Below are 15,008 nucleotides of genomic sequence, written 5' to 3'. Positions count from 1 at the left end.
AATATCCACTGAGCACAGAGGTCTACAATACATGTAGGCACGCATGCGCACGCACACACACACACACACACACACACACACACACACGCACACGCACACAGGATCTGGGTCTTCATGTCAGTCATCTCAGAAGTGGAGTGCGTCTCCAGCAGCCTCGCCTGGCGCTGCGATGCTGCAACACACCTGAGTAATAATAAAAATCTCTCTGAAATAAAAAAAAGCTTCATCATCTCCTTCATCGCTCTCTATCTGTGGGCATCCTTCTGTTTCTGTCTCTCCTTATCTCTCTCTGTTTGTCTCAGCTGTCTAACACTCACACATGGCAGTGATAAATTATAGATTACCTCCTGCCAGGGGCCATCCATCATTGGTTCTCCTTGACGAACCTGTTCGCTCGGCCCCAGGCGAGCGTGGCTGGGCTTTGCCATCGATTGCGGTGGTAACAGTAGAAGGCGGTGTTTTGAAAATCCATTCAGTCTTTTATCAATGGAGCCGTGATTAAAGAAGCACGGTGGAGGAGTTGTTTGGCTAAATGAAAGGGTTTGAAAGTGAAACACCGTCAATGTCACAGTGCTGAAAGTTCACCGGAGGGAGGGACGTCTGTCTGACTGCATCGTCAGGGCTGTTGGGATGAATGACAAATGTGTCTTTTATCTTGGGTCTCAAGGTTAACTGTCTAATGAAACTACATTTCCTAACCTACAGCATTGTATATTTAATCAAGACATAAAACAAGCTGCTGGAGCTTAATTAAACCAGTCCTGAATTCAAACTGGTTTATACTTTCATTAAAAAAATCTGCTTTCTTATTCACCCTTCTGAAAATGACTTTTGAGCTGAAAAGTTAAGCCCCATCTTACACATCATGCACTTAAATGCACATTTACTGTACAGATTTAATATATGGTGGACTGAAACATGCAAAGAGGAAGGTAGTCCCTCCTTTGCATCTTTCTTGCAGCAGGTTTTAACATCCACAGCCAACGGTGGGACGTCAAGCTCATGTAAAAACAGACAAGATTTAACTTGTGCATGGCAAGACAGAGAATGTTTGCATGTCCAGTATGTTCTAGAGAGTCACGTCTCTGATACATTACGGCTAGATGCAAAACTAACATCTCAATCCTCATGCTCGTTAATCTAATACCAATACATAGAGCCAAGAAAGAGTTCCTAAAGTGTTCTGACAGGATACTTAAAGGTGTCACTATGCTCAAAATGAAGGAGATTGTACAAAGAGTCCACATCTGAAAGCAGAAGTGCTCCAAGCTGTTCACACAGCACTCGAAGGCGAGCTGAAAAGCCGGCTGTCAGGGCTGAGACGCCATAATGGTTTAAATATGAGGATAACGGTGACATTTTTTTGATCATTCCAGGAAAACATTCACCGTGTTGCACTCAGCTGTATGCAGATCTCTCATCTCCACACAGCTGGCTAATGGTCGCATGAAGTGGGTCTGATGTCTGATTAATGGCTTCGGAAGGTTCGACGTCAGGCAGGTGTTGAGGAAGCTGGTTTCAGACGCTGTTCGACCTTCTGACTAACACTTCATTTGAAGCATTCTGACACCTTTACAATTGAGCTGGGAACTACTTCTGACAAATAGGATAGCAGCATTTTTGGTTTGGTGAACAGGGTCGAGTATTGAGTATTGGCTAAACTACGGGTGTGCAGGTGGACGATGGAGATGATTGTTGCGGTTTGAGATATTTATATGGCCGTGCTTGATTTGTTTCTCCTCATGAGAACTTGTCATTATTGCCGTCTGTTGTGATAAAACATACCTTTCTTCTCCCTGTGGGATGAATCACCAAAGTTTTGACAGCCATGCGTTAAGGTGGTTTGGCTTCATGTGTTTTTGTAAAGCATTCGTTACACATCTTGGAAAAGTGCTGCATCAATAAAGGTATTATTATAGCAAATGTTTTCAGGGTGATCGGTGGCAGCCACACACACACACACACACACACACACACACACGATTTCATCCTTCCTCCTCACTGTGTTGCAGTATCTGTCAATGTGCTAAGATTGAACCACGGGATATTCAGTCTGTGAGTCTTTGAGCTTCAGACCTGCAGCCTCTGGAGAGCTCAGCTTGTTTACGGAGAGAAAAATCTCTGTTTCCTCCTCAGCTCTTTGCTCTGAGCCCGACATAAAAGGTCACGGTCTCCCTGGTGTCCGTGCAGCTGTGAATATAATGTCAGCAGAGCTCAGGGACGGCTGCCTCTTATCTAATTCTCGTACAGTATCCACTCTTTGCCTTTTTTGTGTGTGCTCGTTATTTGTCCTCTGAAACATCTCTCCTTCTTTTTGTTTCTGCAGCTCCCAGGGAGTGCGAGGAGGACGAGTTTCACTGCCAAAATGGCTACTGTATTCGCAGCCTCTGGCACTGCGACGGCGACAACGACTGTGGGGACAACAGTGACGAACAGTGTGGTGGGTGCACACATGAACATCAGCACGCAAGCACGTTTTCACTCACGCTGTCTTATATATATATATATATATATATATATATGTATGAGTTTGTTTGTTGTTTTTTCCATCCCAGACATGCGTAAATGTTCGGACAAGGAGTTCCGCTGCACAGATGGCAGTTGTATCGCTGAGCACTGGTACTGTGACGGCGACACAGACTGTAAGGACGGATCAGACGAGGAAAACTGCCGTAAGTTACTCTGAGTGTGTCTGTGTTTAAGAAAGAGACAGATGCTTCTCAAGTTAAAGGATGTTAGTTTGTGATTTGATGGTAGTTTTGGGCCTTTTTTTCCACCAAGTCATCATACAGGTGTTTAAATATCTATCATAAAGCTACCTGAGTCTAAAATAATGGTTTGATGAAGGTGCTCAGTGTCTTTCTCCACATATTATTGTTACCAGGCAACATTTCCTCACATAAAGAGACATGAACACACTTCCTTTCTGGGAAAAAAAAAAAAAAAAACACTTTGTGTATGGCATGTCTTTCTCTTGGGAGCCCTTTTCAGCCAAGCGTCGACAGAAGAGTGTCATTTTATAATTGGGGTCAATTCGGATAATTTATTGGCTGCAGCTAAAAACAAAATCCACCAAAAGACGCTGCTCATGAGACGCCTGTCGACCCATCAATCAGTGTGTTTACATGCACTTTGGTGGCTGTTGTTGGCTTGTAAAAGTCATGTAAATGAGAAACCCAAGCTTCCCCAGAGAATCCTGGTTAACATTGCTGATTATTTTATTCATTTATATTTTTTAACCAGGTTTCCAATCTGGTTTTTAAAAGAGAGCAAGTAAGAGAGCAAGTGTGCCACAAAGAGCAAGAGCTTTTATCTAAAACAATCCAAAGTGACTCAGTGATTCTAAATGAATAAATAAAGTTTCCACCTCTGAACAATGTGTTTCAAACAGGACATATAGTATGTTCCCTCTCTTAAAACGATGCCAGTCCAGACTCTCAAAGAAGGGGAAGGTCCAGTTACCCACCAGCTGCGTGGAGACTGAGGGCCACGTTCAGCCTGCAGGCAAATCAGATTTGTTTCTCAAATCAGGTCTTTAAGACAGACTGCCCAAGTGTTTTGTTCATGCGATCAGGTCAGATTCGTGCGGCCAGACATCACCCGCCTGTCTGCATGGGTTGCTGGGATGATACAATGGCGACGCAACTTTCCAAAATGGGGGCATGAGAAACAGAGATCCATCATCTGGCCCTGCAAACAACAGTGCTGTTAAGTGGCGTTATGAAGACTTTCGTGCTTTTGTGCTGTCCTCCATACAGCTCTGCTAGTTTGCATCATAGATTTTACTCGCCGCTCTTATGCAACTCCATCACTCTGGATTTGATGCTGCTGCTGTGTGTTGCGTTTGATGCAAAAGACAATGTGAAATCCGATCTGAGCAGCCAAACTGCGACGCTGTGGGCCGGCAGTCTGGACAAGACCTAAGATCTTTGATTCTGCAGACCAGTTTACTGCGGAGCTTCTAAGCGTGTTCGCCGTCTTAGTCGAGAGCTGAGCTTCATTTAACGTATAGCTTCTGTCAGATGCAACAGAGAAGAGTCGAAGCTTCAAAGAGCCTCAGACGGCCAACTGCTGCACCGTCTTTTCCAGCACCAGCATCTGTCTAACATGTCTGTATGTGTTTGTGCGCTCGCAGCCTCAGATGTGATGGCAGCCACCTGCAGCGTGGAAGAGTTCCAGTGTGCGTACGGCCGCTGCATCCTGGACATCTACCACTGTGACGGAGACGACGACTGCGGAGACTGGTCGGATGAGTCGGACTGCTGTAAGCTCTCCGCCACTCACACACAAGCACACGTCCAGCATTATGAAGGCCCAGCATTGACTTCAGGTGTTGGTTAACCTCAGGCCTCACAGGAAAAACCTCAACCCGAGACACTAATCCACTTTTATGACCCATATATCAGTGTAGCTCAAATGTTTCCTTTAAGTTGTGCATGCAAAACCTTAACCTGAATCAAACTTAATCCTTAATGTAAGCTCTACCTCTAGGCTCACTCTGGGCAAAAGACTGATTCAGTCTGTTCTGCAGGTGCAACGCTCACAGCGAGCTTCTGTTAACACACACATGCACAGATAAACACACAAGATGAAGATCCTCTGGGAGATCGATTCTCGTTAGATGAGTTTCTTCTCCCCCTCCTGCAGACGTCTATCCTCTTTCCATCCCTTCTTCGTCTCTGCTTCACTCTCTCTGTGTGTCCCAATGGCATTGCTGCACACGTGTCCCAAAACAGCGAGTCATCCGCATGTCCTACAGCTTGCTGCCGCAGTTCAGCTGGAGTTTAAAGTGCTTTAGAAGCTCATCTGAACAGGAAGTTCAGGCATTAATCATTTTGTAGAGTTTGCACCAGCCAACACACTGACTGAATACACTGACACTTCAGTCCTGTGGGTGTAAAACCTCGCTGCAAGAGGTTTTTTTTTCAGTTAACTGATTATTTGTTTCGTCTCCAGCGTGTCAGAAAATTATACAAAATGTTAAAAAACGCTAAGTTTTAGGGAAAAAAAGCACAACTGTAGTGTCAAACTGTTGTTTTATCACAACATGTAGCGTCGACTTCGTGCTTTCACAGTCAGTCGACGTCAGGTTGAGCTCAGGAACAGCTGCTGTACTGCAGGCTGCTGCTCCACAGCATCTGTCAGAGCTGGAAAACGCTCTGTTAGATCTTTTCTGTCACTGTAGCTCACACACACACACACACACACACACACACACACACACACACACACACACACACACACACAGAGTGGTCCTGATTAACACAGACTATCATGTTTCGCTCTCCTCACTCCGGAGACGCTGCCTGCCGCTGACAAATCTCTCAGCGTCTCCATCCGCGCTCTCTCGTCTCTGATTTCTCACATGTTCCTTTCATTCGCTCATTGTCTATAAGCGCCCACCACATAGCTCACACACACACACACACACACACACACACACACACACACACTTATGCACAGCGGTTTCCCCCTTTGATGTGCTTATCTGCAGTGCAATAGGCACAGCTTCAAGGTTTTGTAACATCGTTTAGTCATGTTAGTCGACTGAGCTGCTCTCTCTCTCTCGTCTCCTCCCGCGTGCACGTCTTTTAATTGCTGCCTCGCTTCTGAGGTGTTAAACTTATTATTTATTTATTTTTTTTTCTTCTGGAAAGTTTCCCTGCGATCAAAGCTTTAAAAAAAACTGATAAAGAGACAGGAGATCCTGTACGTCTTAGTGAAAACACTGCAGCGCGTATCACGTCCAAATTACCCAGGACCTGCAGAAGACACAAACACGCCATTAGTGTGAGTCTTTTAAAAGTCTTAAATTATACAGATTTAAGAACAAACACGTAAAATGTCTTGAATCCAGTTAGCAGTCTTTCTTCTTCACCAAGCAATGACTGGATTCTGTGCGCTGCATGTTTCGCTTTGGATCAGAAACCAACAAGGTTAACAGATCAGTCTACATCCTGTATGATGTCCTGAAACCAGCTGGACCTATTGTCCCCTAAGCGTTCATTTCCTGCTGCCCTCCACTCTTAAACTGCTCATTTCTTTCAGGGACTTATTTTTATTCCAGTTGGTTTTTGCCCAGCACTCGTTCAGATTGAGAACATTCAGTTTTTTAGTGTTCGTGGTGAATTCTGTCTCATGAAGCGTTTAGAGAAGTCCGAAGACTGAAACATGCAGATAGTTGGTGGAAACAAACACACACAGACACACACACACGCGTGCACACACACACACACATGGGAGGCATTCCTCAGAGGCATAAGACAGCCCATCCTCAGACGGCATTCCTTGGCATAAACTCTCCAGACACATGAAGGGCGCTTTGTTAGAGAAGAAGCCTCTCTCTCTCGCTCTCTATCTCTTTATCTCTCTCTCTCGCTCTCTCTCTCTGTCTGTCCGTCTCTCTCTCCGTCTCTCTCTCTGTCTCTCTCTGGCTCTCCCTCTCTCTCTCTACACACACACTCACACTTCCATGCTTTGTTGCTGCTTGCGAACACTGATACAGCTTTTGGCTGCATAGCTGAGCAGATGAAAGAGCATTGCTGGTGTGTGTGCGTGTGCGTGTGCGTGTGCGTGTGTGTGTGAGAGAGAGAGAGAGAGACAAGGAGATGGATAAAGGGTGGATGAATCATTTGAGTGTGTGTGGGCGTCAGTGTGTTCGTCGGCGTCCCACGCTGATTCTTGAGGCCTATAAGTCTCTCTCTCTCTCTCTCTCTCTCTCTCTCTCTCTCTCTCTCTCTCGCTCTCTCGCTCTCTCTCTGTGGGAGTGCCACCTGCTGTTTTGATCATCTCTCTCTTCCCTCGCCCAGCTGATAAGCCTGCACGGGGATGCTTGAAGCTCTACAACGCTTCTCTTTTTTTTGCCTTTCTTCCCCTGCATTCCCTCACTTGTCATTTTGTTCCTCCCTTATCTCCCGCCCACTGTAGCTTTGATGGGAGCCGAGTTGTGTCGCGCTGTCAGGAGGAAACATGTCAAAGAAACACACACACTCTGGATTTAAGATGCTTATGTTTGATTCAGCTTTAATCTCCTCGTCCACCTCCGTCCTCATCTGCTGCCAGCTTCACTTTGATCTGATCACATGCAGAGATGTGGTGGGAGCATTAAAGGTGGGACAGCTATGATCTCGAGTCAGAGATGATCACACGGCAGCCAAAATAAACACAAACAATTAATGTTTAAGGGGGAAAGGAAATATGACTGGTATGAAAAGCTGCATTTTCTTTTTAGAGACAGCATTGGGAGAGGACAGCAAACTAAGAATTTCACTAACGGTTGCATACGTAAAACTTTGAATCTTTCAATCTTTTATTAGAGGATTTGACAGGTCCAGAGTTTGGCTCTGATCTGAAACAGGCTGATGTTTCACCTGTGGTATTTACAGGTGATCAGACCAGATCCACTTGCGTCCGCTCTGATATTACGCATATTGATAGATGGACACAACAGGACACTTACCAGCCCAATCCGACTGAACAGAATTTGGGATGCCTTTACGTGACACTGAGAGGACACACACTGTTGTATATTCAGAGTGCCAAACACTTAGATCAGAGAATTAGTGTCTCCTCAATCAGCAGGGCTGCAGCATCATCAATTAACCTCTCAATGACTCATGGTAGTTATTAATTATCACAACTTGTTGGACCAAAATTCAGAAAAAACATTCAATTTACAACAAAAATAATAATAATAATAAAACAGATAAAGTCCAGCAAATAATCACATTTTAGATGCAGGAACCTGAGAATATTCAGCATTTTTCACACGATAATGACCAGAAAAATGACTTTTTTTTAATCAACAACCGTAATCAGTGGGATCTTACAAGCATGCTGCGACCTCTTTTGTTCTAAAATCTTTATCTAGGTTCTAAAGATTGTTTTTCCATATAAATGTGGTCGAATTGCAGCTGCGTTGGTTTGGTTTTTGTGTTTCTGATGTCATTCTGTGTGTGTATGTGTGTTTGTAGCTTCCCACCAGCCCTGCAGATCAGTTGAATTCATGTGCAGCAGCGGGATGTGCATCAACGCTGGCTGGAGGTGTGACGGCGAATTCGACTGTGACGACCAATCAGACGAGAAGAACTGCAGTGAGTAGCCGCTTTCATCAGAATTACTGAGCTCGTCTCTTTATAGTGCTCGCTGTAGAGCTGTTCTTTATTAATGTGATTGTTTATGTCAGCGTCTGAATTTTCTCTGACTTCCTGCCTAGTGATGGAAAAACAAGGCAATCCCTCAGAATATCTCGAATCACCTGATCTAATATAGCTTGTGTGTGTGTGTCCTGCAGCCACGTCCATGTGCACGGCCGACCAGTTCCGCTGTGGAACTGGACGCTGCGTCCGGTTGTCGTGGAGATGCGATGGCGAGGATGACTGCTCCGACCACAGTGATGAAGAGGGCTGTGAGAAAACTGGTGAGACCGTGGTTGTTGTCTTGTTTTCAGAAGCTAAATATAACACGAGCTTCAGTCGTCGTCATGACAACAGCTCAGAACAGCCCTCCTCTACTGACAAACTCGCTTTTTTTCTTTCTTTCTTTTTTCTGTTGAGAAACACAGTAGCTTTCAGACAATAGACTGATCAGTTTGGCAGTTCTTTGACCGTGGTCAAACCACAGGAAGATGGAAAGTTTTTACTTTAATCTTTGGATACTGTCCATGTATAACCTGAGTCACGATGATGTAGTGCCAGATCACTTTGCATGAACCTCTTGAACCCTGAAGGTTCCTCTAACTTCCCAGCTTGCATCCACTGCGTGCAACAAGGCTATTTCTTCTGAAAGGTCTTTCTGTGTTTACTTGTTGCAGCACTTCATTCACACGTAATGAAATATTCAAATCCGTGATGTCTTTTGCATCATTTCGCTGTTGTCCTGTCTGCACTGGAGTCCCTGAGACGTCCAGATAAGCTGTTTATCAGCAGCTACATGTAATGACAGGCTCAGGGAGTAGGAGAGGTTAATGGAAAATCCAAAATAAAACACAAGACAAAGAGCTGTTGCTGTAATCATAGTATCTGTGTGTGGGACAGAAGTAGCGGCTCATTCAGACGGTTGTTGGACCAGTTCTTACTGTTCTATGAATGATCCTCTAAAGCAGGCATGTCAAACTCATTCCATAAAGGGCCGTGTGGCTGCAGGTTTTTGTCCCAACCAAGGAGGAGCACATCAGGCCAACCAATCAACATCATGGGATCACTTAGTTATCAGCTGAAGACTGAGATCAGCTGATTAATTGATTCCAGCCAGGTGTGCTCCTCCTTGGTTGGAACGAAAACCTGCAGCCACACGGCCCTTTATGGAATGAGTTTGACATGCCTGCTCTAAAGGGTAGTCCGGGCTTTGGAGGTGGATAGAATCTTATATCACTGTACATATCACAATATAACCCCTGACCCCGAACCACATCAAAGCAGTCCTGCTCATTTTAATTACATCACAACCCAGTAAGTTATATCATCCTGTGTCCCCACAGAGAGTCCTCCATGTGCTCCTGATCAGTTCCAGTGTGGGAATGGACGCTGTATCGGCCAGAGGAAGGTGTGTAATGAGGTCAACGACTGCGGAGACGGGACTGACGAACACCCGCACCATGACTGCCGTGAGTTGATGCAGCAGCACCTGTGCTGCATGTGAAGACTGAACATTCAGTCAGTTCAGCACGCGCACAATCTGTAGCACTGAAGCTGAAGGTTGTTATTAATTTTAATTTCAAATTGGACAACTTGACATTAGCCACTTTTGTCAGATGTACTGCATTGTTACAAAGAGCTTACGCTTACTGGGGAGTTTTCTCTATTTGAGTTATTACAGTGTTATTAAAGTGTGCACTAATGTCCTCAGCAGTTTTTTATTGCCATCTGTCAGGAGGTTGAAACAATAGTAATAATTGTGTGCAATTAAGAGGAGAGCTCATGGAGAACCCAGGGTGGGAAGGATTCATGACTTGGAGCAGCAAATGTCTTAACACTTATTATATTTTCATATTTTTTATTTTTATTTTTATTTTTTAAAGAAAAAGTCACAGACTTACCCAAACCGTCAGGGTTCGTCTTGTGGGAGCATGAAAGTGTTTGTCAGTGGCAGATTTAGGTCTAATGGTGGCACTAGATCAGGCATGTCCAAACTATTCCATTAAGGGCCGTGTGGCTGCAGGTTTATGTTCCAACCAATCAAGAGGTCTACTAATTATCAGCCAAAAACTGAGATCAGCTGATTAAATGAGTCCAGCCTGGTGTGCTCCTCTTTGGTTGGAATGAAAACCTGCAGCCACACGACCCTTCATGGAATAGTTTGAACATGCTTGCACTAGAGGAAAGGTCAGGCTGTCGCCAAATCAACAGCACCATCCAGCGTGGATCAGGAACGCTGAAACAAGTTTTAATGACAATCTGGTTGTTTGTTGAGATTTCTTTGCCTGGACCAAATATTTCAGGCCTCAACTCAACAATGAGCCAGATCCTTTTTACGGTGTGTGTCTGTATTTACACTGAACCAGCAGGCTGTGTTGATGTTCCTGAAACGTTTCTGTGCTGCCCACAGGGCCGCGCTCCAGCGAGGGCAACTGTAACCAGAATAATGGAGGCTGCTCCCAGAAGTGTCAGATGGTCAGAGGACTGGTCCAGTGCACCTGTCACACTGGATACCGACTGATGGACGGCGGCAAAGCCTGCCAGGGTACTACTGTGTGTGTGTGTGTGTGTGTGTATGAGCGTGCACATCACAATGCCTTGACTGTGAGTGAGCTGAGGGTGTGAATATTCATGACCTCTGCAGATTGGTCAGTTCCTACCTTGTGTTAAACGTGTGATAGCTTGACTGACTCCCTGGATATGATTTTACTAGAAAATGGTTCTGTTTGTCCCGCTGAGCTACTTCTACCTCATTGGAAGATTAAGAAGAAGAACTTGTTTGAGTTGGTCTATGGGAAAAACATATATTTCTAGACTAGAGTGGACGTCGAGGTGAGTCCAAGCCAACATAAATTAGTCAACCTGCACAAAACTAAAGATGCAACAAATAAAAGTAAGTAAAAAAAGCTTAACAGGTAGCGTTTTGTCAGCAAAATGTTGGAAAGGAAGAAGATACAATCATTGCGTAAGGGAAGAAGTAGATGCATAACCTCTATCTCATTGACACCATTTTTATCTTCCGAATACGACCAGCTATTGATGTTGTTCATTGCTGCACCTCACAGAGTTTATGTGTTCACTCATTTTGGTCAGTTTGTCTTTATTCCAGCGGGATATTTCTCAAAAGTATGAACAGATTTCTATGTAACTTCATGGAAAGTGTAGCTTGGGCCTGAGAAATTATTGATCAGGATTTGGTGTGGACCTGAAACTGTGGAGACACAATAAAATCTCCTTGATTGTTTCCAGATTCTACAGGTGTGTTGGCAAGGTCAAGAATTGAATTTAAAATTTAAGGGATGTAGCAAGAAGGATGTGGATGTGTTTCTCAAATTAGTTTTTCACCTTCCAGCCACCTCTGTGCACTCCGCTTTGTGTCTTGAATTGTTAACCCCTCAGCATCTCTCCGTCCCTCCCCTCTGTGGTCCGTTCCAGATGTGGACGAGTGTGCTGAAGAAGGCTACTGCAGCCAGGGCTGTACCAACACAGAGGGGGGGTTCCAGTGCTGGTGCGTCCAGGGCTACGAGCTCCGACCTGACAAGCGCAGCTGCAAAGCTCTGGGTAAAAACACTGTACTGTATTTCAACCTTGACATGTGGCCACAGAGAGTCTCCAGGGTTTGACCTCCAATAAAAACACAGTTGCATAGTGTTTATGTTTGCTTCAGCAGTAACTGTATCCATTCCTCTGCCCCGGGGTCTTGGACTTAGAATGAGGTTGGCTCATTCGGAGGGTCTGGACTAGATTTAGATATGCAGCGAAGGTAGAGTGCAGGCCTGGTACAGCAGCCCATCAATCTGCTGCAGACCAGAGTGAAACCCAGGTCAGGACTGTCTGTCAGGCAGCCGCCAGGACCCAGACCTTCGCCTCCAGTGAGATTAATGCTCGCTGTTATTAAAAGTGACCATCGCTCCTAACTCAAACTTTTTTGTCTCTCTCTACTATTCTGTCCAACTTTGACTTCCCGCTTGGCCTCTCAGTGTTTTGCTTTCCACTTTAATTCACATCATCTCCATCCCTGTCTGCCTTCCCTCCTCCTTTAGGTCCCGAGCCAGTGCTGCTGTTTGCCAATCGCATCGACATCCGTCAGGTTTTGCCGCATCGCTCCGAGTACACCCTGCTGCTCAACAACCTGGAGAACGCCATCGCCCTGGACTTCCACCACAGCCGCGAGCTGGTCTTCTGGTCCGACGTGACGCTGGACCGCATCATGAAAGCCAACCTCAACGGCTCTAACGTGGAGGAGGTTGTCTCCACCGGTCTGGAGAGCCCAGGTGGGTGGGGCAGCCAATAAGATGCAGGTTCAAATGCGGGGCAACAGGCTCATTTATCTTTTATCCAATTTATTCAAGTCTGCTGCTTTCTGTTCAGCTGCACTTCTGCTCTCCCTCACTTCATCCATCACCTCGTTCATATGAGTTCAGCAGTATGACATCAATACTGTTCAAACCCGTCTTTTTTTTGCCTCCTCTTTCTCTTATTTTCAGTCACCTTATGTTTTTCTTTCCTTCTCTTGCTTCTTTCTTTCTCCCAGCCTCACAGTTTCTTGTTCCTGTGCTCTCTTTTCCTTTTAGCCTGCTTCACCCTCCTTCTCCGTGTTTTTGTCTTCAGTATTTCACTCTGAGTCCTTGCTGCTTATTTTTTCTTAACATTTTATCTGTTTTCTTCCTTTTACTTGCTCTTCCCATCTTTCTCTCTGTCTCTCTCTCAGTTCGATTCAGTGAAACAGTTTTAGTTCAACATTGTGAGAAATACATTTATTTGGTTTCTTTCTAAAAGTGACAAGATGATCAATCTCACGAACACAGGTTTCCCAGGGTCCAATCTTCACTGTGAGGTTACCAGGCAACCAGGAGAGTCACTATGCCCTGTCAATAACTAGTCCGGCACGTAACCCCCTGCAAAACCACAGCTTTTTAGTTTTTACACTTCAGTTTTTGCCAGATTAAAGCTTTAACATTTTAATTAGTGAGCTGTAGCACTGCTAGTAGGCCATTTTGTTACCTTTGGAGAGAGCCCAGGTAAGAAAGAGTAAAAAGTAAGTAAAAAAAGAGTAAACAAACAATAAGCAGAAACACACTGAGAAATGAAAACATGATGGCGTAACATGGTTCACTATAAAACGGGTTCATATTCAGACTAATTGAAACTGATTTTTCTCCCCTTTAGGTGGACTGGCCATAGACTGGATCCATGACAAGTTGTACTGGACAGACTCCGGGACGTCCCGCATCGAGGTGGCCAACCTGGATGGGACGCACCGCAAGGTGCTGCTGTGGCAGAACATGGAGAAGCCCCGAGCCATCGCATTGCACCCGATAGAGGGGTACGAGTCCAAACACACAGAAACGGTTTAATTCACTACAGATGGTTTCAGGTTTACACACACTCATATATACTATATATATCCCCTCTGGATGTGTCCCAGTTGTAGTGTAGCGGCAGAGGAGGGATTAAAGTTTGGCAGCACAGCAGTGCCCACGGGCGAGCATCTGTGTGGAACAAGTATTTCATGAAAGTGTGTTTTCATCCTCAGTTTCACATGCCGCAGTGGCAGGAGAGAGTTTCGGATGAAGCCCCAGAGAAATGTTAAGCTAGAAAACTCATTCAGCTTATTAGGTAGCTCATTTGCATGGGATAATTGAAAAATATCAAAAAAAAAAAGTAGCTCTGTCCTCCGAGGCCGGTCAGAGCAGATGAGCGATGATGAGAAGGACATGAACGTCGAGGACAGAGGAGACATTTTGTTATACCAGGCATCTGGCGTGTCTTCAGTCCTGACAACGATCTGTTTACCTCTTGACTTTAGTCGACGCTGCTGGAACAGCTTCACTCCAGCAGGAGTGACAAACTAACTAACCATGGCTGTCCCGCTTTCCTTCTCAGGAAGATCTACTGGACAGACTGGGGCAACACACCTCGCATCGAGTACGCCAACATGGACGGCTCCAACCGGCGGGTCATCGCAGACACACATCTATTCTGGCCCAATGGCCTCACCATTGACTACGCCGGGCGCCGCATGTACTGGGTGGACGCCAAGCACCATGTCATCGAGAGGGCCGACCTGGACGGACGCAACCGCAAGGCCGTCATCAGCCACGGTAAACTCCCGCCTGTTAGCTGTCTTCTCTGGCTGCAGTTTGGTATCAAGAGCCAGTTCACAAACCGCACCAAAACGTTTTAAACAAAGACCAATTAAAGTTAAGAGGAAGCTGCAGAAATCTTTGCATCTACAGAAGCTTAACTGCAGATTTCATCGCAGGTCCAAGCGGAAAGGAAGCGAAATCTGTATCAAATTCTTCTGATTGTTAACAGATAATTCTGCACTTGGTTGAGATATGTAAGAGGAAACAATGACGAATCACAGAATATCTCTTTGTTTATGCCGACCCAGATCTTCAAGACACGAAGGCGGTAAATGCCAGGAATCAATAAGTATAATTGGAATTGATAGAATGTGAACATACGTCACTGTATTTCTGGTGTTTTGGTTTAAAGCTTACACAAAACACGCAGATCATTCTCCCACATGCACAAAATGTTCAGATAATTACCAGGATGTGTTCAAGCATTTTAAGTTGTGATGCCAGTTTCATTGGCTGCCTTTGACCAGCACCAGGCTGGATTACGCTGCAGATCAGGACGTTTCCTTATTGATAATGTTTTGATGGTCCTGTAAACGTGAAGCTTTGTTAGTCGAGTATCCAGAAGTTGCTGGCGCTCTTTTATTGAAAGCTCTCAGTGAGCAGAAGCGATGTGGTATGCAGAGATCTGGCTGTAGTTCAGATTCCCATTAATTACCTCACACACGCACAAAGAAACACACACAGGCGTATAGAGGTTTTATCCTGATGCTACTTTATGATATCA

The 15,008-nt window shown here is 45.1% G+C and overlaps 1 protein-coding gene across 2 annotated transcripts in view; it reads left to right on the top strand.

The window, feature by feature from the left end:
• Positions 1-15,008, top strand: part of lrp4 (low density lipoprotein receptor-related protein 4) — a 112,956-nt gene that overhangs the window by 72,479 nt on the left and 25,469 nt on the right. For both annotated transcript variants that reach the window (XM_041936756.1, XM_041936671.1), the window contains exons 4-14: positions 2,327-2,440; positions 2,556-2,672; positions 4,136-4,264; positions 7,974-8,093; positions 8,294-8,419; positions 9,479-9,604; positions 10,546-10,680; positions 11,571-11,696; positions 12,179-12,409; positions 13,305-13,461; positions 14,022-14,239. In XM_041936756.1, the coding sequence (XP_041792690.1) occupies positions 2,327-2,440; positions 2,556-2,672; positions 4,136-4,264; positions 7,974-8,093; positions 8,294-8,419; positions 9,479-9,604; positions 10,546-10,680; positions 11,571-11,696; positions 12,179-12,409; positions 13,305-13,461; positions 14,022-14,239 (1,599 nt within the window). The remainder of the gene's footprint in view (positions 1-2,326; positions 2,441-2,555; positions 2,673-4,135; positions 4,265-7,973; positions 8,094-8,293; positions 8,420-9,478; positions 9,605-10,545; positions 10,681-11,570; positions 11,697-12,178; positions 12,410-13,304; positions 13,462-14,021; positions 14,240-15,008) is intronic.

Source organism: Chelmon rostratus, chromosome 1, assembly GCF_017976325.1.
Source record: "Chelmon rostratus isolate fCheRos1 chromosome 1, fCheRos1.pri, whole genome shotgun sequence".
Lineage (NCBI taxonomy): Eukaryota > Metazoa > Chordata > Actinopteri > Chaetodontiformes > Chaetodontidae > Chelmon > Chelmon rostratus.
Note: the sequence above shows the minus strand (reverse complement) of the source record. Positions and strands in the feature narration are given on the sequence as shown.